This window comes from Arachis hypogaea, chromosome 15, assembly GCF_003086295.3.
Source record: "Arachis hypogaea cultivar Tifrunner chromosome 15, arahy.Tifrunner.gnm2.J5K5, whole genome shotgun sequence".
NCBI classification, from domain to species: domain Eukaryota; kingdom Viridiplantae; phylum Streptophyta; class Magnoliopsida; order Fabales; family Fabaceae; genus Arachis; species Arachis hypogaea.
In genome coordinates this window covers 151,004,201-151,026,764 of record NC_092050.1, presented here as the reverse complement: position 1 = coordinate 151,026,764, position 22,564 = coordinate 151,004,201, and the positions used below count along the sequence as shown (strand labels likewise).

At 37.2% G+C, this 22,564-nt stretch overlaps 3 protein-coding genes across 3 annotated transcripts; all 3 read right to left on the bottom strand.

The window, feature by feature from the left end:
- Nucleotides 1–7,529: 7,529 nt before the first annotated feature.
- On the bottom strand, nt 7,530–7,904 carry LOC112749253 (uncharacterized). The gene has a single exon (XM_025797514.1). The coding sequence runs from the start codon at nt 7,902–7,904 to the stop codon at nt 7,530–7,532; it is 375 nt and encodes a 124-aa protein (XP_025653299.1).
- Nucleotides 7,905–8,592: 688 nt separating this feature from the next.
- LOC140179420 (uncharacterized) lies at nt 8,593–9,138 on the bottom strand. Its single transcript, XM_072218300.1, has one exon. The coding sequence runs from the start codon at nt 9,136–9,138 to the stop codon at nt 8,593–8,595; it is 546 nt and encodes a 181-aa protein (XP_072074401.1).
- Nucleotides 9,139–11,293: 2,155 nt separating this feature from the next.
- Nucleotides 11,294–13,293, bottom strand: LOC140179419 (uncharacterized). Its single transcript, XM_072218299.1, has 2 exons — nt 12,968–13,293; nt 11,294–12,695 (listed from the first exon to the last, which is right to left on the bottom strand). Exons 1-2 carry the CDS (start codon nt 13,291–13,293, stop codon nt 11,294–11,296), a joined length of 1,728 nt encoding a protein of 575 aa, XP_072074400.1.
- Between the last annotated feature and the right edge of the window lie 9,271 nt (nt 13,294–22,564).

Sequence of the window (22,564 nt, the reverse complement as noted above, 5' to 3'; positions counted from 1 at the left end):
GCGCCCAACCCAGAAGGTTGGCCCTCCATCCAGCATCAGCCTTCATCCCAGAAGTCGGTACTGAACACGACTTGATCCGAAGAAGTCGGACACGAGGGTTAGCTGGCAGATAACACTCATTCGAATGAGTAACTGCCCCTAGAAGCTCTCTAACCACTTCATAGAGCCATATCTTAACCTCCCTAAGATATGGGGACGGTATCCACCTAAAAAGGTGGCACTACTTCAGCGGTGGTTATTGGATCACCACTATAAATACACTGACACCCCTCAGGTATCTCTAAGTTCCAATATACATTCAAACCTGCTCACACTCTTGCTAACTTAGGCATCGGAGTGTCTTTGCAGGTACCACCCCCCATTCTTTCACACGTACAAGTCGGACGGAGGAACACCGAGGAACAGATCCGCCCGAAAGCCACCTCCTTCATACGCTTGGGCCAACCAACGCCATCCGGCCCATCAATCTCCGGTTACCCACCGTAACAAGTATATAATTAAAATTTATTCTTATAGAAACAGGTGATTTTTATTGACGTTGATTATTGATAATTTAAAAGACCGAAAAATGTTGATCGTCACGCTAAATAAATATGTGAAAGATAATATTGATTATTATATAAAAGATAGATTATCTCATATAACTTTTTTTTCAAGATATATTTGTAAGCGTTATTTTTTATATTTGTTTAAAAAATTGTTGGATTGTGGGATTTTCGCTTTTTGTTTTTCTTAAATAATACAATTCCTTAATGTTTAGATCCGTTGTAAAGTTTTGGATACATCTTTCGGAGTCTCCATATGATGAACAGTTATTCGGGTGAGTTTTGTGAAAAAGTAGATTAAGTGTAAAATAATTAATGTAAGAGATTTGAGATAAGTAACCTTGTGAGGAAAATATTTTATTAATGGCAAATAAGCAATACAAGAACTAATAATGAGAAATATAGGTGGAGAATAAGTGTTGACACCTCCACTAATATCACAAGAGGATGAATGAGCTTTGTTTAAAGTAGACAGGAATTGGTTAATAGTTGTCTGAGTGTTCTGGTAGAACAGCCGAATGCCAGTTTTTATTAGTGAAGGTGATGAATAAAATGATGAACCATGAGAAGAATCTTGGGGAGAAAAAGATGGATTTTTTAGCTTGTCAGTTTTCTTTCAGAAGAGAAGTCCTTTAAAAAGTGGCTTGAGATCCTTTTACAGTGTAAAACTATTTTGAAGAGGAAATCTATTGTCCAGTGGTTATAGTCTGATATTTGGTTTACTCCTTTTACCCCAAATATTTTTAGGTATTCCTGTTACTTCAAGTCTTTTCAACTGTTCAATGGAAGAAGTTGATTTCCACAAGTTAGACTAAAGCTCATGACATGTGACATTAGTGAAGGGACATCTAGTTTGGTTTTCTTTCAACTAGATGACACTCTTTACACTCCAAATCCAACCAATCCACTTCCACCAATTTAGTTCCCACTAAAGAGAAATTCAACTCCTCAAGGTGTTCTTTTGGGTTCCATCCTTTTACCAAATACCTTTAGGAGGAACTTGACTCTTATTTGACCATGTTTGTAGATCATTTTTAAAATTATTTATATACAAAAAAGATTTATATTTTTAATACATAATCATAAACCCCATGCAGTCTTTGATGGTACAAAGTATTTCCTCAAGCTGCATTAAATTTTTTTGTACTCAACAGAACTATAATAATTAAAATTTTTTTTCAACATAATAACAATATATATATAACATATCATTACTATAAGAATAAATCTCTTCTCTTTTATTCATTAATTATATATATATATATATATATATATATATATATATATTTGTGTAATTTGAATACGATTATGTACTCATAAAAAAATGAATAAAAGACTGCTTTTGTGAAAGAATATTGAATGTTAAATTGTTAATAGAAAACATAAATAAATAAATGAATAGAAAAATAAATAAATAAATAGGTAGATTCTTAAGAAAGGAGAAGGGGAGAAACTCTTACCCACTTAATCTGACGCATTTAAATTTTGGGTACCTGAGTTTGGAGAGAGGCATAAAGAGAAAGAACACCTGCATAAAGAGAGAGAATACCTGGAAGGATGGGGGAGAACGTGTTCCTTATCATCTCTGTTAGGACATTCTTTTTACACAGCAGTGTTTTTCCACCATCCAAACCCTCTGCCTTTTTCAATAATTAGGAGTTTTTCTTAGGATAAAGGACACTCTCACATTCAACCTCGCTCTGTCTTCCTATTTGGTAAGATTCTTTTTCTTCTTGACTTCTTCTCTTCTTTTTTTTGTCTCTAGCCTTGCTCTTGTTTTGTCATAAAATGCGGACTCTTATTTTCTTGTATGAAATTCCGGCGCTTGAATATCTGCTATTGTATATTTGACATTTTTTGTATTATTCTGAATTTTGTTACTCTGAGTTCGTGCGATTCTAAACTTTGGTCATCATTCATACTCTTGTTACTCTGAATCTTTGTTATTATGTTCTTTGTTTTCGTTCTCATGTAATCCCTTCCAGCCCCTATGTGTATTGGATTGCTAATTTTGAAATTAGCTATAGGGATTCTCCAATAAAAGTCTTTCACTTTAGAACTTTAGATGTTATATCCTCATTTGTACATGTTCTCATTTGTATATGTTTTCAATGGCATCACAAAATAAAAGAAATTGAGTTAAAAATTATGAGCAATGTTCATTTGTAACTATAAAATAGATAAATTTTTTTTTAAATAACAAATTACTTATGAGTTAAAAATATTTATTCCGTTCTCCTTTTTTCTTTTTTTTTTTTTGTATACTATAGTCATAACTCATAAGTAATTTGTTTATAAACTTTTTCAATTAGAGCAATTTACTAGTATTTAATATTCGTATTCTTTTAAAGCTATAAACATATAATGTCTTGCAAAATTTTCATATGCTTCACCAAATGAAATACGATATTGTGAAGATATGAGGAGTTAGTGGCCTTATCAAGTAAAGAATATGATGAATAATTTTCATATCTTTTCTTTTTATTTCATTTGAGAACTCCTTGGTTATTTTCTTGACAAGCGATACTCTTTGACTTTGACTTTTTCAAAGTTTCTTGAGTGTTCTGCAATGTTCTCCTTTATATTTTGAGTATTTTTGTCGTTAGTATTCATGTGATCTTGATATTCACTCTATTTTGTTGTTGTTGTTCTCTTTCTCCCCCTTTCCCTCCCCCTCCCCCTCCCCTTTTTTTAGGAATTATTTCTTTTTGTTATCATGCCTCGTGTGAAATTTGCTGAGATAGTGGATAGTGACCCATAGGACTCTAGTAATAGTTTGGGTACTGACTCTTCTGTGGATGATATGGACGATGTTCCTCAAGAATATGCAATCAGGTTTTTTGAATCTATCTCCCAACCTTGGGTTAAACCATCAGATAATAGGGCTACTTTTGTGGATCCTCCTCCGATTAAGAAACCTTTTTTGGACCCTCCTTCCTCTGGCTCGTTATTAAGTATGGATAAAACTATGAAATCCAGCTCTAATTCTTCAGATTGTAGAGTTTTGGGTGAATTTGTTGAGAAGCCTTTATATTAAGTGGGTCCTGCTCTACTTCATTCTCGGTTGAAGCGCCAAGAATTTCCATGGACGTCTTTTAAATCTGAGGCAGCTACTCATGTGAATAAGGTTTGGCAAAAGTGGGTATTCACAGTATTATTTGAGGAAGGTGGTAATTTTGTGAGGAGATTAAAATTTGGTGGTGCTGCTGAGGCTATCCGCACGTCTGCAGGTTGATTGTTCTTTACCATCTATCATCATAATTGATTCTTGTCATTTCTTTACTTTGTTGCTATATATTGAAGAAGCACTAATTGATTTTTTCTTGGTAGGCTTGGGTGTTCAACGAAATGGATATGATATGAGTTTACTTTGGCAGAGGTGGTGTTCTCGAACTCATACTTTTCTGACTTCGTGGAGTGAGTTTTCACCCACTTTGAAAGATGTTGTGGTTCTTCTTCAACTGCCGGTGTTTGGCAGTGTGGATCTCACTCTTCTTCGCCCAGATTCTGATCTGCTTAAACTTGCGAGACATCTTCAAATGAGTTTAAGTGATGCTGGTCGATATGCAAAAGAGTTGTCCAAGAGTAGGCGTGTTAAGAAATTTTCCTCTAAGGATGAGCATCCAAAGACTCGTGGGTCCTCGAAAGGAAAAGAAGTGGTTGGCGACAAGCAAGATTCCAAGAAGAAGAAGATTACTGTTAAGTATTCTTATTCTAATTGGTCGCATTATTTCTTTGGTGATTTCCTCAAGGTGAGTTTGTCCTTGCTCCTGCTGTTCCTTCAGATCTTAGGGAAGCTGCTTTTGTCGCTTATTGGTTAAGTAAATATATATTTTTAGGACCGGCGGATGAGTGTATGAGCCATGGGGTGTTTCTTTTAGCTTGCTTGATTGCTGGAGGAGAACGTCTACCATTGGCTTCTTTGTATCTCGGCAATTTATATACGCGGCTTGATCAATTTTCTGAGCAACTCAAGAGTGTTCATGGTCGCTTTCCAGTATTGGCTTTCATTGACGAAATATTTCTTCAACTCTTTCTTTTTGAGCGGTTCTCTCAGTTTGCTCCCATCCGTAAGCCCCCTACAATTCTTTCAGATAAGAAGGCAAGTCCTCGTGCTTGGATTTGGGGTTCAGTTCATCCTTCCAAATCTTTGGATGATGTTATTGATTTGGAGAAAAAATTTTATTTTTGCCCGTACGTAACCTCTTACCAGCCTAGTGCATCGGTTATTCATCGTATATATTCTACTTGTCTTGAACATGACCGCAATGATACTTCCACTGGCAAGGAAGGGGCTTATGACTTTTGTGTACTTCTCCAACCCCCCTTCCTGGCTTGATTGTTATGGATAGGGATTTCCATTGTGGAGCTTTGATCTGTCCAGTGATCTACCATCCTGATAGGGTAAGTCGCTAACTAGGGTGGGACCAAGATCCAATAAATGTGGAGCATATTTTTTTTCCACCAGAAAATTTAATGAAAAAGGTTATGTTTCAAAAAGAACTCCCGGAGTACAATCCTTGCTTGGTTGTTCCTCTTGACAGGGATGGGGGAGTTACAATGGAGTATGTGGATTACCTTATGCGTATGAAGAAGCATATTAGGCAATATGAGGGTACCTCTGTTTCAGATGTCAGATCATTTGTTCCGGTTTTGATCAAGGATCCATATTTCATGACTGGCAACCTTTATCCTTCGACCATTACAAGTAATATTTGCTCTTTGCTGATTCTTGTTTTTTTTTGTTTCTTTACTTCTTTTTTGCCCTTCTCTCCTTTTTTCTTTTTTGAGCTGTGTGTGTTTGACTGTTGTATCTTCTGTGCTGGTGTTTTGTAGACTTGGACGCCAGGTGTTACAAACATCCTCCTTCTTCAAAGAGAAAATCTGATGATTCAGTTGTTACTGCTGAAGTGGTCAAGCGCAGTAAAGTGGAGAGTTCAAATGTTAAGGTTGCACAGAGGTATCTTAAAAAACCACCTGAGCCTTCCATTGATGCTACGCCTTCACCAATTTCCACTGGCTCAAGAATTTTTCCCTCTTAGACAGCAAAAGCTAAAGGTTCTTCTGCCGCTGCTTGCTATGTTAAGTCATCACAGTCTTCTGGTAAGGTTGTGGTTAGCTTATCCAAAAGTGCTGTGAAGCGTAGGTCTCATCGTCTTTTGGGTAAAATGAAAACAATTCCAGATGCATCTTTTAATCCGGTAAATATAGGCCATGAGAGCTCTCAAGAAAGGGTCAGTGGGACTCTCCTAATTCATTTGTTGTTGGCGATGTCCCTGACGAGGGTACTACCCAAGATGTTGTTCGAGATGGCCCACGAGCAATAGCAAGCTCTAAGAGCAATGTTGACATTGAGCTGGGTGTTACCTGCCAAGGGGATCCTACTAGACGTGTTGTCACTCCCATCCGAATGGTATTTCCTAGTGCAGGTACAACTGTTTTACTCCACTTATTTTTTTTGAGATTTGCATACATGATTTTGTTCATGCTGTTCGTGTGTATGTTTGTATCTTTTCCTATTTATCAGCTTCTCATGCTATTTCTGAGTCCACCTTTCAAGTTTCGAACACTTCTAATATCACAAAGGAACCCTCAGCTAGTGCTTCTTCTGATGCGTGCCAGCATTTTATAAGTTCTTGATGGAAAAAAGGTGTTTTGTTTTTCAGTTTTTGTCCATGATGAGTTTGAACAGTTCGATGGCGATGCGAAGAACTTGTTATCGAAGATTGCATCCCGAACTCCTTCCTTCCTGCTTCCAAATGACCTAAACTGCCTTTTCAAGAAGCTTGGGTATCAAGCTTTTTTGGACGCATGGGATTTCTTTACTTCACACTCCCTTGCAGACTTGTGGGGTGCTAATCGGGATATGGTAGAAAATCATCTAAATAACCTTAAGTTATTTAAATTTAGTGGTCGTTGTCTTGAAAATCTTTCTGTTAAATTGGAGCCTCAACCTGGGATTTCTGATCTTGCTAGAGAAGAATTGTTGTCTAAAGAGTATCACGTTCTCTCTTCTGATGTTTCTGCTCTTCAAGAAAAGGTTAACAAGCTTACAACTGAATTGAGCACCATGAAGGCTAGGTTAGCCAGCGTCAGTCTGGAGCGAGAGCAATTGGCCAAGCATAAGAAGGCTGCTTCTTCTGTGATTTCTTACAGTGATATTTTATGGCTGTGATAGTTTTCCAGCACTTTATTTTGTAAAATATGTAACGCTTTGACAAAATGTATTTTTGTCCTGCTATGACTTTCATTGTACACCTCTTTTTGGGTGTTATGTTTTTTCCTTTTGTTTAATAATATGCATACTCCTCCGGGGGTTTTATTTTTCTGTACCTGCTTGTGTGATCATTGTATTTTGGATACACACCTTTTTTTTGCAGAGGGAGAGTATGATTTTAAGAAGAGCAGGATTATCTACTACTATTTTTTTTCTCCGGCATTTTTTTAAGGCCAAAAAAGGAAGGTACCTAGTATTTTCTTGCCCTATTTATGCTCTCTCTTTTTTTTTAAAGGAGCTTAGAGGGTAGGACACTTCACTTTTTAGAAATATTTTATACTGCAAATTTTTTAAGGTGCATCATTCACAACTTTTGAGTGTATGATTGCTAATGCAGTTTTTTTCATGCATTGCAGGATGCTTGCAGAATAATATAACATAAACATTGGCTTTTGATAGGGAAGCCTTTTGGAATTGAAATCTAACTCCTACAACTGAAATTAGGCATAGTACTTCTTGACATACTTGAAATTGATAGGGCCAGTGGTTGTTCCATGATCTGGGTCCAACAGGATGCAGTGTCCATTGGGGTGCACTTCAGAAATAATGTAAGGACCCTCCTATTTGGGAGTCCATTTTGGCAAAGACATCTTCCTCATTACTGCGTCTACTAATTTTAGTACCAGATCACCCTCTAGAAACACCCTGGGCCAAACATGCTTGTCATAAGCTAATGCTAGTCTCCGGTGGTATTGTTCAATCTTGCTTCACACAACTTCTCTTTTTCCGTCCAACTCTTGCAACTCAGCTTTACGATCCCTTGCTTCATCTAACAACATCCTGGCAGTGGGTACTTCAATCTCTGCTGGCAGTACAGCTTCAACCCCATAAACCAACGAGAAGGGTGTTACTCCGGTTGTTCCATGTCTGGTTGTTCTGTAAATCCAAAGAGCAAGTGGTCGGTATTCACTCCAATCCTTATGGGCGTTGGTCACCATCTTTGTGAGTATTTTCAAAAGGCTCTTGTTAGTAGCCTCTGCCTGGCCATTGCCTTGCAGGTAGTAGGGGGAAGACTTGTGATGTTTGATTTGGTACTGTTCAAGAACACCTCCACACTCTTTGGTTAACAAAGTGGGTTCCATTGTCGGACACTAGAACGCTTGGCAGCCCAAACCTACATATTATATTTTCTTTGATAAATCTCACTACTGCTTCAGCATTTGCTTCCCTGATGGCCACAACCTCCACCCACTTGGTGAAACATTCTGTTGCAACTAGAATATATTTCTTTCCCATTGATAGAGGGTTGATCGGTCCCACAAAATCTACCGCCCAAGTATGGAATGGGTATGGTGTTTTGAGGCTATTCTTCTGCACGCTTGGCGCATGTATCAAGTTTGCATGCTTTTGGCATTGCGGACACCTCTTGGCCCAATTGATTGCATCTTCCTTCATTTTTGGCCAATAATAGCCGATCCGGATTAGTTTATACCATAACGCCCTTCCTCCTTGGTGTCTTCCACATACTCTTTAATGGACTTCTTCCAAGACTTTATCTTTTTCTTCATCTCGAATGCATTTTAGCATCTCCCTGGTAAAACTCTTTTTGAACAACTTACCTTTCTGCAAGAAGTAGCGTTCTGATTTCTTCTTCAATCTCTCAGATTCTATTTTTTCTGAAGACAAAACTCCAGCATCGAGGTACTCTATGATAGGTTGTTGCCAATTGTGAACATTACATATCTGCGTAATTTCTTTTGTTTCTTGACAAGCCTTGCAGAAAGTTTGTAATTCATCACAATGAGACTTCATTTTCGGCCAATAAATACCTCACCTCTGGAGCCTTCGGTACAAACCAGGGCCCTCTTCTCCGCAAGTGGCTCCATGCAATTGTTCTGCTTTTTCTTTCCCTTCCTCTTCTCCTACACATTTCATGAGGAGTCCATTATTACTTTTTTTGAACATTTGCCAATTTAGGAGGCAAAATTCTCTTGTTTCTTTAGTGATGTTGAGCGTTCTGAGTTGTTCATGTATAGGCATTCGCCAATCATTGGTTTTTCCTTCCACGGACATCTTTTCTTCTCTGGAAGAACTTTCAGCTACCCGGTGTTCCAAATCATGTTGTCCATTTTGAATAGTGACTCTACTCCCAAATGATGCTAAAGCATCCGCATGCTTATTTTCTATTCGGGGTACATGCTCAAATGAGATCTTATCAAATACCTTCATCATGCACCACACTTGTTCTCTGCATAAGGCCAGACTTCTTTCCTTCGTGCTGTACTCTCCTTGGATCTGTTGTATTATTAGGTTGGAGTCCCCTTTGACATGGAGTTTCTTGATACCGACTTCTTGAGCCATCTTTAGACCGAGCATTATCGCTTCATACTCTGCCTCATTGTTGGTGCAAGAGAAATCCAATCAAAACATGAAGGACAGATTTCTTCCATGGGAGTCTATAAGGACGACTCCTGCCCCCTCCTTGAGGATTCGAGGGTGTTCCATCAAACATGAGGGTCCATGTTTCTTCTTTATTGCAAGCATGAACTGTCTCTATTGTTCCTGGAATCTGATCCGGCAACTTTTCAATCATTACTTTTTCAGGACATATTGACAAGAGGTCAGCCAAAGGTTGGCTCTTAATGGTGGTAGGTGTTACTAATTTCACATCATATTCACTTATTAGGAGTCCCCAACGACTCATTCTTCCAGTCAACATTGGCTTTTCGATTAAAAATCTGAGACCTTCATTTTTTTATACGACTTCTACTTGGTGTGCTTGAAAGTAGTGTCGATATCTTTGTGAGATGTACACCAGAACGAGACAATGTTTCTCTGGTGAGGAGTATCTTTGTTCTGGCCCTTTCATGGCTCTACTAACATAAGTAATGGGTTTCTCTTTGCCTTCACCTTCTTGTGCAATTAACCCACTAACTACTTCTTCTCCTACCGCTAAGTATACCTTCAATGGTGCACCAGGTTGAGGGAAAGTCATGGTATGAGTGGATGTGAGAATGTCCTTGATCTTGTTCATTACAGCTTGGTGGCGTTGTTCCCACGTAAATGTGTTCTTCTCTTTCAACAAAGGTCTTAGGGGTCCTAAGAGCTCCCCTAATGCTGGTATGAACCTTCGAATGTACCCCAACTTGCCTATGAACTTCTGAAGTCCCTTGATGTCTTTCGGGGGTTCCATATCTTAGATAGCTTTAATCTTATCCTCGTCAGCTGAAATGCCTCCCTTGTGGACTCTGAATCCCAAGAACCTTCCAGATGACACCCCGAAGGCACATTTCATGGGGTTCATCTTGAGTCTATACTTTCTGCATCTAGTGAATACAGCTCTGAGGTGTTCTATGCGTTGCTTCTCGGATGTTGACTTGACAACCAAATCGTCTACATAGTCTTCTACAAAGTCATGCATTATGTCGTGGAATATAGCAGTCATGGCTCTTTGGTAGGTTGCTCCAACATTCTTTAGTCCAAAAGGCATGACAATATAGTAAAAATTACCTACAGGTGTTCGAAATGCTATCTTTTCTTCATCTCCCGGAGCCATTCTAATTTGGTTGTACCCGCTAAATCCATCCATGAAGGAGAACCTTTCAAATCCGACTGTAGCATCTACCATTCTATCAATATCTGGAAGAGAAAAATCATCCTTAGGGCAAGCTTTGTTTAGATCTCTAAAATCCACGCAGCACCAAATCTGCCCATTTTTCTTTTTCACTGGTACTATGTTGGCTAACCAAGAGGGGTATTGTATTGGTTTGACGAATTTGGCTGCGAGTAACTTTTCGATTTCTTTCTTTACTTGAGCTTCTATTTCATTGGAGAATTTTCTATGAGCTTGCTTGACAGGAGTTGCTCCTTTCCTCACAGCTAAATTGTGGGTTACTAGGTTTGGGTCTAACCCCAGCATTTCATCATAGTTCCAAGCGAACATATCTCTGAACTCTGTTAATAGTGCTATCAAATCCCTTTTCTCCTTATCCCCTAGAGCTTTGCACACGAACAAAGGCCTCGGGTGTTCTTCAGTCCCTAAATTAATCTCTTCCAATTCTTCCTCCTTCTTCTTTGCTTCATCTTGGAGTTGGAGAGGGGCATTTCCTATGTTGCTTTGAAGATGTTCTTTCTCTTATACACTTAGGATGTCGGGGCCAGGGGAGTTCTGGTAATTTTTTTCCGCTGGACCCCCGAGTTCCTTTAGGATACACCACTTATATCCTCCACCTGGGAGAATTTCCTTACGAAGCCCTAGATCTTCAATTGGTGTTGCTTGTTTTTTGGTGTTTTCTTTTGGTGCTTCCTCCATCAGGGTGTTCTTTCGTACTGCTTTTGGTTTGGGTGTTTCGATGACGCATTCCCACACAGGCCTTATTTTGTTGACCCCTGGTAACGCAAGCTCTTCATAAAAACTCGCATCCACTAAATGTGCTTCTCCTGCATCAAAGGGTGTTACAGTGGCTGAGATGCTAATATCCTTCCCTCTCCAGCTAGACTTCATGCATTTATGCCAACTTGAAGGAACGCATCAATGTAAATGAATCCATGGACATCCAAGTAGGATGTGGTAGCTAGAGCTTCCATCCACCACATGAAACTTATTATTGGTCTTTATGGGGTCAACTTCCAAGACAACATTAACACACCCTCTAGATTTCACACCCACTCCATTAAAAGCATTGAGCCCTACTTGAGTAGGCCTTATTTGATCAGCAAAACCTCCCATTTCTAGAAATATATGAGTGGGTATGATATTTACCCCCAATCCAGCATCCACCAAGGCCCTTCTGACCTTCATGTCTTCTACCACTGCTTCCACGTACAATGGTTTATTATGGTAGAACTCTCCATTGAATGAGTCAAGGTCCCAAAACACCAGGGCATTTGCATGGGCCTTTGCTAATCTTGTGAGCAGAGCGTTGACGTCTCCAAAACTTTTTTCATGCTTCTGAACGATTCCTATTAGAGCTCTAGCCACCTCTTCCTGAATGTGGGGTTCCAAGCCAAGTTGGTTGAACACGATTCTACAACCTCGAGACTTCAAAAGACCTCTTGTCAATGTGTCTTCATCCAAGGACTTTTCCATGGTGACCATCTCTTCTGCTTCGACTACGATCTCTGTCAACATTACCTCTCCTTCAACGCCTACCATTCCAACATCATGTTGAGGAAAAGGAGTGCTTTTTACACCTTCTTGGTTTTGTTCTCCATCTAGGAGTATCTTCCCTTCCTTCACTTGCCTATGAAATATCGTCCTCATTACATAATAATCAGTCAACCCATGGCTCTTATTTCGGTGCACCATGCAATATTTTGGGTCTCTCAACTCTTTAGGTGTTGGTGGCTCTCTATCTGTTCTGGGATTTAATGTTCCATCCTCAAACCATCCATTTACGACAATCATGGCCTGAGCTCTGAAGAGAGGTAGCGAGGGTGGAGGATTGTTTCTCTTAGCACCCCTAGAATAAGAACTCCTTCTGCCCCTACCATCAGCGGTACACACCTCCAGAGGAAAAACTTCTTTAGATCTCCTTCCATTGCGCTTCATTGCCTCGGTTAAGTCAGATGCTCTCTTTAAGAGCTCAAAGAAAGTGTTTATGTTGCTCATAGAAAGATAAATTTGGGATCTATCTTCCACATTTCTAATACACCCGTACACCAATTGTGCCTCTGGGAGAGTGTCTATACAAAGTAAAGCTTTATCTATGTATCTCTTGATGAATGCTACCAATCCTTCTCCTTGTCTTTGTTTCACTCTCCCCAGGTCTATGATGTGTATAGAGGGTTCCTCTTTTAGGAATTTGTTGCAGAACTCTGTCACTAATTGCTCCCAGGTGTTGATGCTATTGGCTTTCAACTTGTAATACCACGTGAACGCCCTTCCTGTCAATAATTTTGAGAACTCCTTGATCTTGGGCTCCTGGTGGTTCCTGAACACCCCGAGATCATCCAAGAATGACAGGATGTGTTCTTTGGCACTTCCGGTACCATCAAATTTACGAAAGGTAGGTGGTTGGTACCCCTTAGGTATGGTTTTGCCAAAATATGATGCCCGAATGGCGGACTTATCTCCCAAACGGGTTCACTCACTTCTCCTTTTCCTTTTAGAATACGCGCCAACTCTATACGAGTGATCAGGGTGTTCTCGTCTTCCTCCATATTCTCCTGATTCGCGAATGGAGGCGGTGAGGGGGTTCTCTACCTTGTTTGATCTCTAGCCATCATTTTTGTAATCAAAGCTTGCATCTTTGTTTGGTTGTCTATCATATAGTTGTACACATGAGTAGGAATGGTTACATGAGTGTGCATGCCAGCGGTACCTCCAGCATGGGGTGTGAAGAAATTTGCGTAGGCATGAGCTCCTTCTCCTCCTGCACCCAGATTCTGCTGCTCCATGTGTTCTTCTTCTTGGTTGTGCCCGTCCTCATCTTGAAGTGACCCCAAGGTGAGATTGAGGTTCCGAAGGGTTATTGAACGTCGCCTAGGTGGTCCATTCTGCCCATAACGAGTATTGCTAGGCTCAGCCATCACGTCGAAGTGTTCCTCCCCAGTGGAGTCGCCAGGTGATTTGGGTGAGTTTTGTGAAAAATAGATTAAGTGTAAAATGATTAAGGTAAGAGATTCGGGGTAAGTAAACTTGTGAGGAAAATACTTTATTAATGGCAAATAAACAATACAAGAACTAATAATGAGGAATAGAGGTGGAGAACAAGTGTTGAGACCTTCACTAATGTCACAAAGGATGAATGAGTTTTGTTTAAAGTGGACAGGGGTTGGTTAATGGTTGTCGAGTGTTCTGGTGGAACAGCCGAATGCCAGTTTTTACTCGTGAAGGTGATGAATAAAATGATGAACTATGAGAGGAATCTTGGGGAGAAAAAAATGGGTTTCTTAGCTTCTCAGTTTTCTTTTAGAAGAGAAGTCCTTTAAAGAGGTGGCTTGAGGTCTTTTTACAGTGTAAAATCATTTTGAAGAGAAAATCTATTGTCCAGTGGTTATAGTCTGATATTTGGTTTATTCCTTTTACCCCAAATATTTTTAGGTATTCCTGTCACTTCAAGTCTTTTCAACTGTTCAAGGGAAGAAGTTGATTTCCACAAGTTAAACTAAAGCTCATGACATGTGACATTAGTGAAGGGACATTTAGTTTGGTTTTCTTTCAACTAGATGACACTCTTTACACCCCAAATCCAACCAATCCACTTCTACCAATTTAGTTTCCACTAAAGAGAAATTCAACTCCTCAAAATATTTTTTTGGGTTCTATCCTTTTGCTCAATATCTTTATTAGGAGGAACTTGACTCTTGTTTAACCATATTTTTATAGGTTATTCTTAAAATTATTTATGTACAAAAAAGATTTATATTTTTAGTATACAATCAAACAGTAAATGTTACTAACCTTCACTATACATAGGTAAAAGTTTTATTATTTATACTCTCATAAAATTTTTTAATCTTCTATAAATGAAGAATTCATATTACTAACATTTAATTTACTACTGTATAAAATAAAATTTAACATTTCCATAGATATTATTAATTAGACAATTAAACGTGTCACATATCACTTACGTTATAATTCATTTTTAATTCGTGTGGCGTGTCAATATTCGGTCTCTTTTTTACTTTTAACTCGTTTTAATCTAAAAATATTAAAAATATAATAAATGATATAATATAAATAGATTCATAAGAAATTAAAATTAGCATATACTAAATTTTTAATAGAAAATGATATAAATAAATAAGGAAATCAAAATGATCGGGTAATATTATTATTAAATATTTATTATTTTTTCTAAAATATTTATTAAGATAAAGAACATAAAAATTAATTATTTTTTATAATAATACTTAATTGAATGTTATAAAATTTTATAAATTAAACTCTTTCATATAATTTAGATAATAAATGTTAAAATTAGTTATTAATAAAAAATTAAACTGTTGCACTCATCATATGCTATATGTGTTTATTTATTAACCACCCCACAAAATGAGACTACCTAGTTGTAAGATATAAGTAGGTAATGTTACATGGGTTAAAACTCCTTTACTCATTAGATAAATTTTATTTAACATCTCGATTAAAAAATTCTTTTGTCTTAACATAATGTACTCCAAGAAAACATAATGTACTCCAAGTATAAAGTTTTTTTATGAAATAAAAAATATATCTTTAACAAAATTTGTTAGATTCATGAACATATATATTATCAGATAAACTAATAGAGTGAAAAGTTCATCTGTCTACTTAAATAAATATTAGAAATTAAATTATATTTTATATATGTAATAATAATTTATTAAATATGTGACTAATTAAACTTTAATTTGACTTATCAAACTGGAAAATACTGTAGATAACAACAAAAAAATATAATCAGGAGAACTATAGTTGTCTCTTGGGTTCTTGTTTATGAAGTAGCCGCCTGTATGCTTGCCTCTTTATGTGTAATGTTGGAGAAAAATCAATTAAAACCCTATTTCCAATTAATAACCACGGTAATTGGAATTTAGGAATATCCATGAATCCAAAATCGTAGTTTAGTGGTCAGTTATTATTATGACTGATATTATTAATTAGTGTATATACATGTGATTTTACGTAGTTTGAGTTGGGTTTAATTCTTTGATATAAAATAAATTAAGCAAAAGTTTATAAAATGTAGTTAAGAATTATGAGTGTTTGAAAGTGATTGAATATAGGAATCCTAATAGTAATAAAAAACCAAACAATTATTTTACATTCAAATGTTTTGCATGTTGCTTAAATAATTACGCCCTAGACTAGACTCTAATTAAATGTAAAAAGATGGAATATTATTGACTTTCGGTAGCTTCAAATTCCATTTAAATTCTTCACAATTTGTAAGCTTTGAGTAATGTGTAGTAATTTCCGTCATTTAACCAAGAATCTAATAAGATAACTTTAGGAAAAAACTTGTCTTTAATTTAATCAAATAGATCATCATTGTTATAGGTAAATTTTTGTTTGTTTACATAGACATACTTATCAACTTTTATAAATTACAATACTTAGAGCAGAGAAAAGTATATAACTAAATTTGAATGTGCTTATCCATACTGTGATTTATAGATAGATGTTGATCACTTTGTATATGTCTAGAAAATAGATACGTGTGGGAAAGAAAACTATCAATGTTGCTATAAACAATGTAATTATTTTTTAATAAAAGATTATTCTTCTTTAAAATTTTTATATGGTGTTTCTGTATAGAAAATCTCGAATGATGTATAATTTATTTTGTCTAAAGTTGAACTCGTTTTTGTTTGGGATGGATGGGGTATATGTCGGCTTCAAGAGGAACGACGGCGGCAAACAGCTGCAAAGACACTCCGACATTTAAGTAAGAAAGAATGTGAGATGAGCGTAAAATTATTCAGGATGAATAGCGTACCTTTAATATATCTAAGATTTTGTATTTATAGAGTGTTACATTAACAATCTGCTCTAGAATTCCCACATCCCTGAGGATATCAATCACAAAGTGGCAACTGAATCTGTCATAAGCCTTTTTCAAATTGATCTTTATCGCCATGAGTCCTTTGCCATGCTTTTTACTCCTCATTGTGTGCACCACTTCCTGAGCTACCAACATATTGTTTGCACTAATCCTACTTGGAACAAAACTTGATTGTGTATTATAAATAAGAAGCGACATGTATTTTTTAAATCTCAAAGCAATAATTTTAGTTACAAATTTATAACAAACATTACAAAGACTTATCGGTCTAAAGTGCCCAAAATTTTTCAAGGAGGGGATCTTGGGAATAATAGGGATAAGTGTTCTATTAACCCTGGCTATATTGTGGGCCTCATAAAAATTAGCTTCACCCAATCCACCAGAGATTTTGCTACCACATTCCAAGCTTGCTAATAAAATTTTGCCGGGAGTCCATCACTTCTCAGCACCTTCCGACGTCCCATGGAGAATACAACATCTTTAATTAATTTTTTCCATGGATACATCTCAGTCGATCTCAATATAATCTTTGTCCTGCTACTTAGAAAAAATATTAGTAATAGCTAGAGAATATACTAGAAATCGGACCAAACAATAGAGGAATTTCAAAAACTTCACCCCTATAGTTTGTAAGGATGTCAACGTCCACAATCCACTCCTCTTCCTCATTCCTCATGGATGTGATCTTGTTTTTTCTTCTCTTCCCATTTGCTTTTTGATGAAAGTATCTTGAATTTTTATCATCAAAATTTATGTATTGACATCTTGATATTTGTAGCCAATAACTTTCTTCCTGAATAGCTATAACTTCATATTCCTTCCATAAATCCTTTTGAAGCTTGTCCAGGAAAGGATTAGAAATAAAAGATTGTTTATTACTAATGCCCTTAAACCTTGAAAAGATACACTGTTTTTCCTGAAGATATGGCCAAAAACCTCCCTATTCCAATCTTTAGCTTTAATCATAAAATTTGTAATGTTTTGTAACAAATCATCCTACTCCACCCAACTTTCTTTGACCATGCTGTTATAATTTTCATGAAAAATCCATGGTACTAGAAATCTGAAGGGCTTGTTATTCTCTTCTACCCGAATTAACTGAAAGTCCAACAAAATAGGAAGGTGATCAGACTTTAACTTTGGTAAATGTTTAATACCTATATCAGGAAAATAGTTAGAAAAATTAAGATTACAAATGCATCGGTCAAGCCTTCTTCGAATATTCCCCCTACTCCATGTAAACGGGAGACCAGAGAAACCAAAATTCTTTAAATTGCACTTGTTTAAGCAATTAACAAATTTAAACGTATCAAAAGATAAGTTAGAAGAGCCCCTGTGTCATTAATGGACAGAATAGAATTGAAATCCCCTCCTAAAATCCACAGTCCATTGATGGTTTCGGCGATAACTTACAAATTGCACCACAGCTTGTTGTGGTTGCCCACTCTGGGACTACCATAAATAGCAGTAAAAAATCATGGCCTGTCATTCTCCCATTTGACTTCCATGTAAATATGGATACTGATCGATTTAATATTCCAGTGCTCCTTCTTCCACAAACACCAAATACCCCCGAGAAATTTTTAGCTTCACTAACATACCAAGAGTCAAACCCCATCCTCTTAATGACGGTCTCAGCTCTAGGGATTGACACATGAGTTTCTAGCAGAACGGAAAAATTAGTTTTGTCTTTAACCATAAGATCTTTAATAATAGAGTTGAAGCCTTTAGGAGAGGTTCCCCAACAATGCCATATAATAATATTCATAATAAAATTATGTAAGAGCAAAATTATAAATTTATGGAGATAAGAAACTCCCTGTTCAGAGGAAGCAGTTATGCTTTCATAGACTACATAGTCAAACTGTCTTGGGACACATCCCCATCAGGGGTAATCTAGTTTGAGGCATTGTTGGTGCTTCCAATCTGATTATTCTCCGAAGGATCTTCTTTAAATTCTGGCTGCTTTTCTTTAAGATTGCCGTTGTACTACCCTATTAATCCTCCACCCATATTTTTTTGCAATAAGTTTTCTTAAATGAGGGTCCAAAGAGCCATTAATGGGGGTGCTATTCCCCTTCTGGTGATTTGCATATATTTCTTTGTTTAGTTTTTGAAATTGCTGCCAATATACTTGGTGATTATCACTCCTCTTTGCAATGATTCCTTGTGCTTCCTTGTGCTGGTTCTCATATTTATTCCCATCTTGCAGCTTCTTTTCTTTTCCCAACTTGGGTTGCCCAAAACTTTGCTTCCTGTAATACTCTACCACATAGAGCTTTATGCCTAGGACATAAATCAAAGGTGGTGATGTGCTACAACCTCTAAAACAAAAATATGTAAATAGATATATATGAAGAATGGTTTAACTAGGAGCCTTGGAAGAAAGGATGATCAAAACAAGACTGAAAACGTGTCACACTCGAAAGGCGATAGGATAGAAGGCTTATACAGAGAACCAAATGTAACAGCCCAGACCACCCGCTAGCACGATATTGTCCGCTTTGGCACACAAGGCCTCACGGTTTTGCCTTTGACGATAGGGATGATAGCCAAAGCCCCCCACACTCACTCGTCAAAATGCGTCATGCTAGGGAGAGGTATCCACACCCTTATAAGGCATGCTTCGTTCCCCTCTCCAACCGATGTGGGCCTTACAATCCACCCCCCTAAGGGAGTCCAGCGCCCTCGCTGGCACATCGATCCGGGTTCTGGCTCTGATACCATCTGTAACAGCCCAGACCACCCGCTAGCACGATATTGTCCGCTTTGGCACACAAGGCCTCACGGTTTTGCCTTTGACGATAGGGATGATAGCCAAAGCCCCCCACACTCACTCGTCAAAACGCGTCATGCTAGGGAGAGATATCCACACCCTTATAAGGCATGCTTCGTTTCCCTCTCCAACCGATGTGGGCCTTACACCAAAGAGACAAGTATATAAACAGAGGTTCAAAAGATAGATACATAAGCAAGCTCTAAAATCGACCTACGAAGCAAAGGCCGACTAGAATATATATTTATACAACTAAAAAATAAACCAAAAGATAAACATAATTCATGTTTCTCCAAGTCAACCTCTAGGAGGGATCAAATAAAAAAATACAAGGTGAATAATCTATTACATATATAAAAATAAACCAAATACAACCACCGAGTCCCAAGATAGTTCTTCGCTTCCAAGAGTCTCCAGAAGGCTCAGTGCGGTGCTTTGCGTCCTGCATCTGAAAACAGCAACATATGTATGGAATGAGAACCAGATGTTCTCAGCATGGTAATGGTGCCCACATAAATAAGATATAAGGTCCCGGAAAAGCCAGAGACAATCCTAGAACTTCGACATTCAGATTTAAACTTAAAAGAATAAAGTGAACCATAAATTTGGTAAAACCCTCTAAAGTATCCAAGTCTCAACCTAACTCTAATCCTACAATTCACCTTCTGTCTCCTCCAATCTAATTGTAATTCAATCCTTCACTTTCTATTTCTTCCATTCCTCCAAAACCCCGGTGGAACAACACTCGTCATGCCTCCACCACACGAAGAATCTCTCAGTTGCACACACATACAAAATAGACAAGGAAAGCACAAGAATAGATAGCAATTACAGCAAGTAGAACAAGTAGTAGATAAGCAGAGATAAAGCAGTTAAGTAAACCAATACAATTTATAGTGCCTGTCACGCTCTCGGGATATAGTGCCCGACACACTTCCCAGGGTAAAGTGCTCAGCTCCCACACTCTTGGGATATAGTGCCCACCACGCTCTTGGAATATAGTGTCTGTCACACTCATGGGATATAATGTCCGACACACTATACAACAGAGAGAAAATGATGCAACAAAACAAAATAGAACATACATTCACACTTCACATTCATAATAATTGTCTTCATAACCACTTTCAATCATTCTTCTTCCTCGTTTCTTATTCGGCAAGTGGACAACGCAACTGCATCTTACCCCGTCTCATATATCTCAATCAATCTCATCATATCTCATTCAAAGTTCATAATTAACTTAGTTCTCCTTATTCTTCTTTCTCATAACCAACCCCATCATTAAACACCTTTCAACTCAGCCATATTTCATTACTATTACCATTATCTTCATTACTTACTTCTTATTCAACATTACTAACGCCTCATGAATTCAGTTAACTCTTCACAAAACCCTTCCAAATGCCTCATCCTTCTTATTTAACGGACTCATTCTCATTCTAAGGCTTAAAAGCTTACTAACGGAACTTAAACAAGTGTAAGAAAGGTTTGAAAAGCTAGAAGATTGATTAAACATTCAAAATTCTCATTTTTGGCTAAAACAGGGAGCTCGCGTACGCGAGCCTGTGTCCGCATACGCAAGATTGCAAAATAGGGAAGTGTGCTCACGTCACATGCGTGCTCTCGCGTATGCGAGCTATCAAAAATTGGGTTCCGCGTACGCAGGCCTTGCCCCTCATACACAATATTACAAAACAGTTAGCATAGCTTGCGTCGCACGTGCAGGTTGCGTACGCGACACTCCCTTTTCTTCAAAAGCTGCTAAGTCATTAAAAATCAGTTTTATACACCTAAATTCCGATGTTTATAACTTTCTCTACAAAACTTTTATTTTTACAAACTTTAAACTGTTTTGAAGCCACCCTTGAGATTATCTTTAATTTGAAACAAATTTCATTCAAATCCAAAATTCGAGACTCAAGTTATGATTCGCTGAAATTTGTTAAAAATCTATTTTTACCAAATGAGTTCAAAATCTCTATTTTCCAAAGTCTCAATTCAAAACCTACATTTCACTTTTCAAAACAATATCATACTTAAAACAGTTATACATTCCTTCCATTCCTTCCACAACATTTCAATTCTCAATTCCGTCAATTTTATTCAACAAACCATATATATATTTAACAACTCCTTAACCAAACCAAGAGCAATTACATTCACATACATTAATTTCATGCCACAACATGCCAACACATAAATTTAAAAAATCATACATCAATTACACACCAATACATATTTATTCACTAATCAAATTAACAACCAAATTCAATTCGAGCTTATCCTATGGTCATCTAGCCTAAGTTTTCACGTTACATTATATATTACCTACGAGAAACCAAAATCATACCTTAGTTGATTTCTCCCTAATGCCAAAGTACCTCAAATATCGTCGTTCCTCAAGTGTCCAAAGTCCCGAATCCTCACCGAACGAAAATTCAACCTCCACGGTTCGCTTTCTAGTCGCCGATATCACTAAATTCGTCTCCAAAACATATATCTCACTCTAATTCCACATAAATAACACAAAATCAAAATAAGGTTCCAAGTCATAAATGATTTACAAAAGTTAGTGATTCCTCACCTTACCAACAGAGATTTGAGACAAGATCCGACAATTCCACAAGGTTAATTTGATCCTAAACACTAAAATAACCAAAAATCTCAACACCCAATTATCAAATTTTCATAAATTAGGGGAAGGAGAGACTGAAAATGAGATTGAAATTTTCTTACCAAATTAGTTAGTGAACTTTGTAGAGCTCAACGCAATGGTTGCGTGGCTGTAAACGGTGCGGCGATCGAAGCTCCGGATTGAAAGTTATAATGGAATGAAAATTGAATCAAGGGTTTGGCCGTAAATGGAGTGTTCTAAGGGAGACGGAGCTGAATTTCGCTTCTTATATGATGGGCCTTGGGCCCGATTTGGGCCTGGCCCAACCGGTTCGGCTCGTTGGCCCGTTTTTAGGCCAAAAATTTTAAAATTAGTGTCAAAATTCATATTTTAATTATTTCTACCCTTCTAACTTATCAAAGTTAATTTTTTAATTTTTTTAAATAAAAATTAATTTATTGGATAACTATTTATTAATTATCCAGGGGTTTAAACTTCCTGTTAAGATCAGTTACTCTTCCTTTTGGGTTGTTGATTTGCGTCTTATTCCTAGGTGGAACTTTCCATTCTTGTTCTGGATTTCTAGTCAATCATAAAGCTTTCTGCTTTTAACATTATCTTCCTCTTTCTGTTCCTGTACTATAGAATTTGATTGCCCTCTTTCTTCATTAGTATTCATACTATCTTGATTTTCCTCATCATGTCTTAAGGCATCAAAACGGACAAAAAAGCTCTTTTCTATATTATTACCATTTTGAGTTCCCAATCCTTGTTTGTTTCTTCTTTAAGGTTTCTTAACTACCATCCGAGACCCAAATGGACTTTTATCTATCTTAATAGAGTTTTCTAAAGTGGCAGCATCTCCATTAATGCTCTAATCCTTTATCATATTCTCAACGGCTAACTCCTTTGATT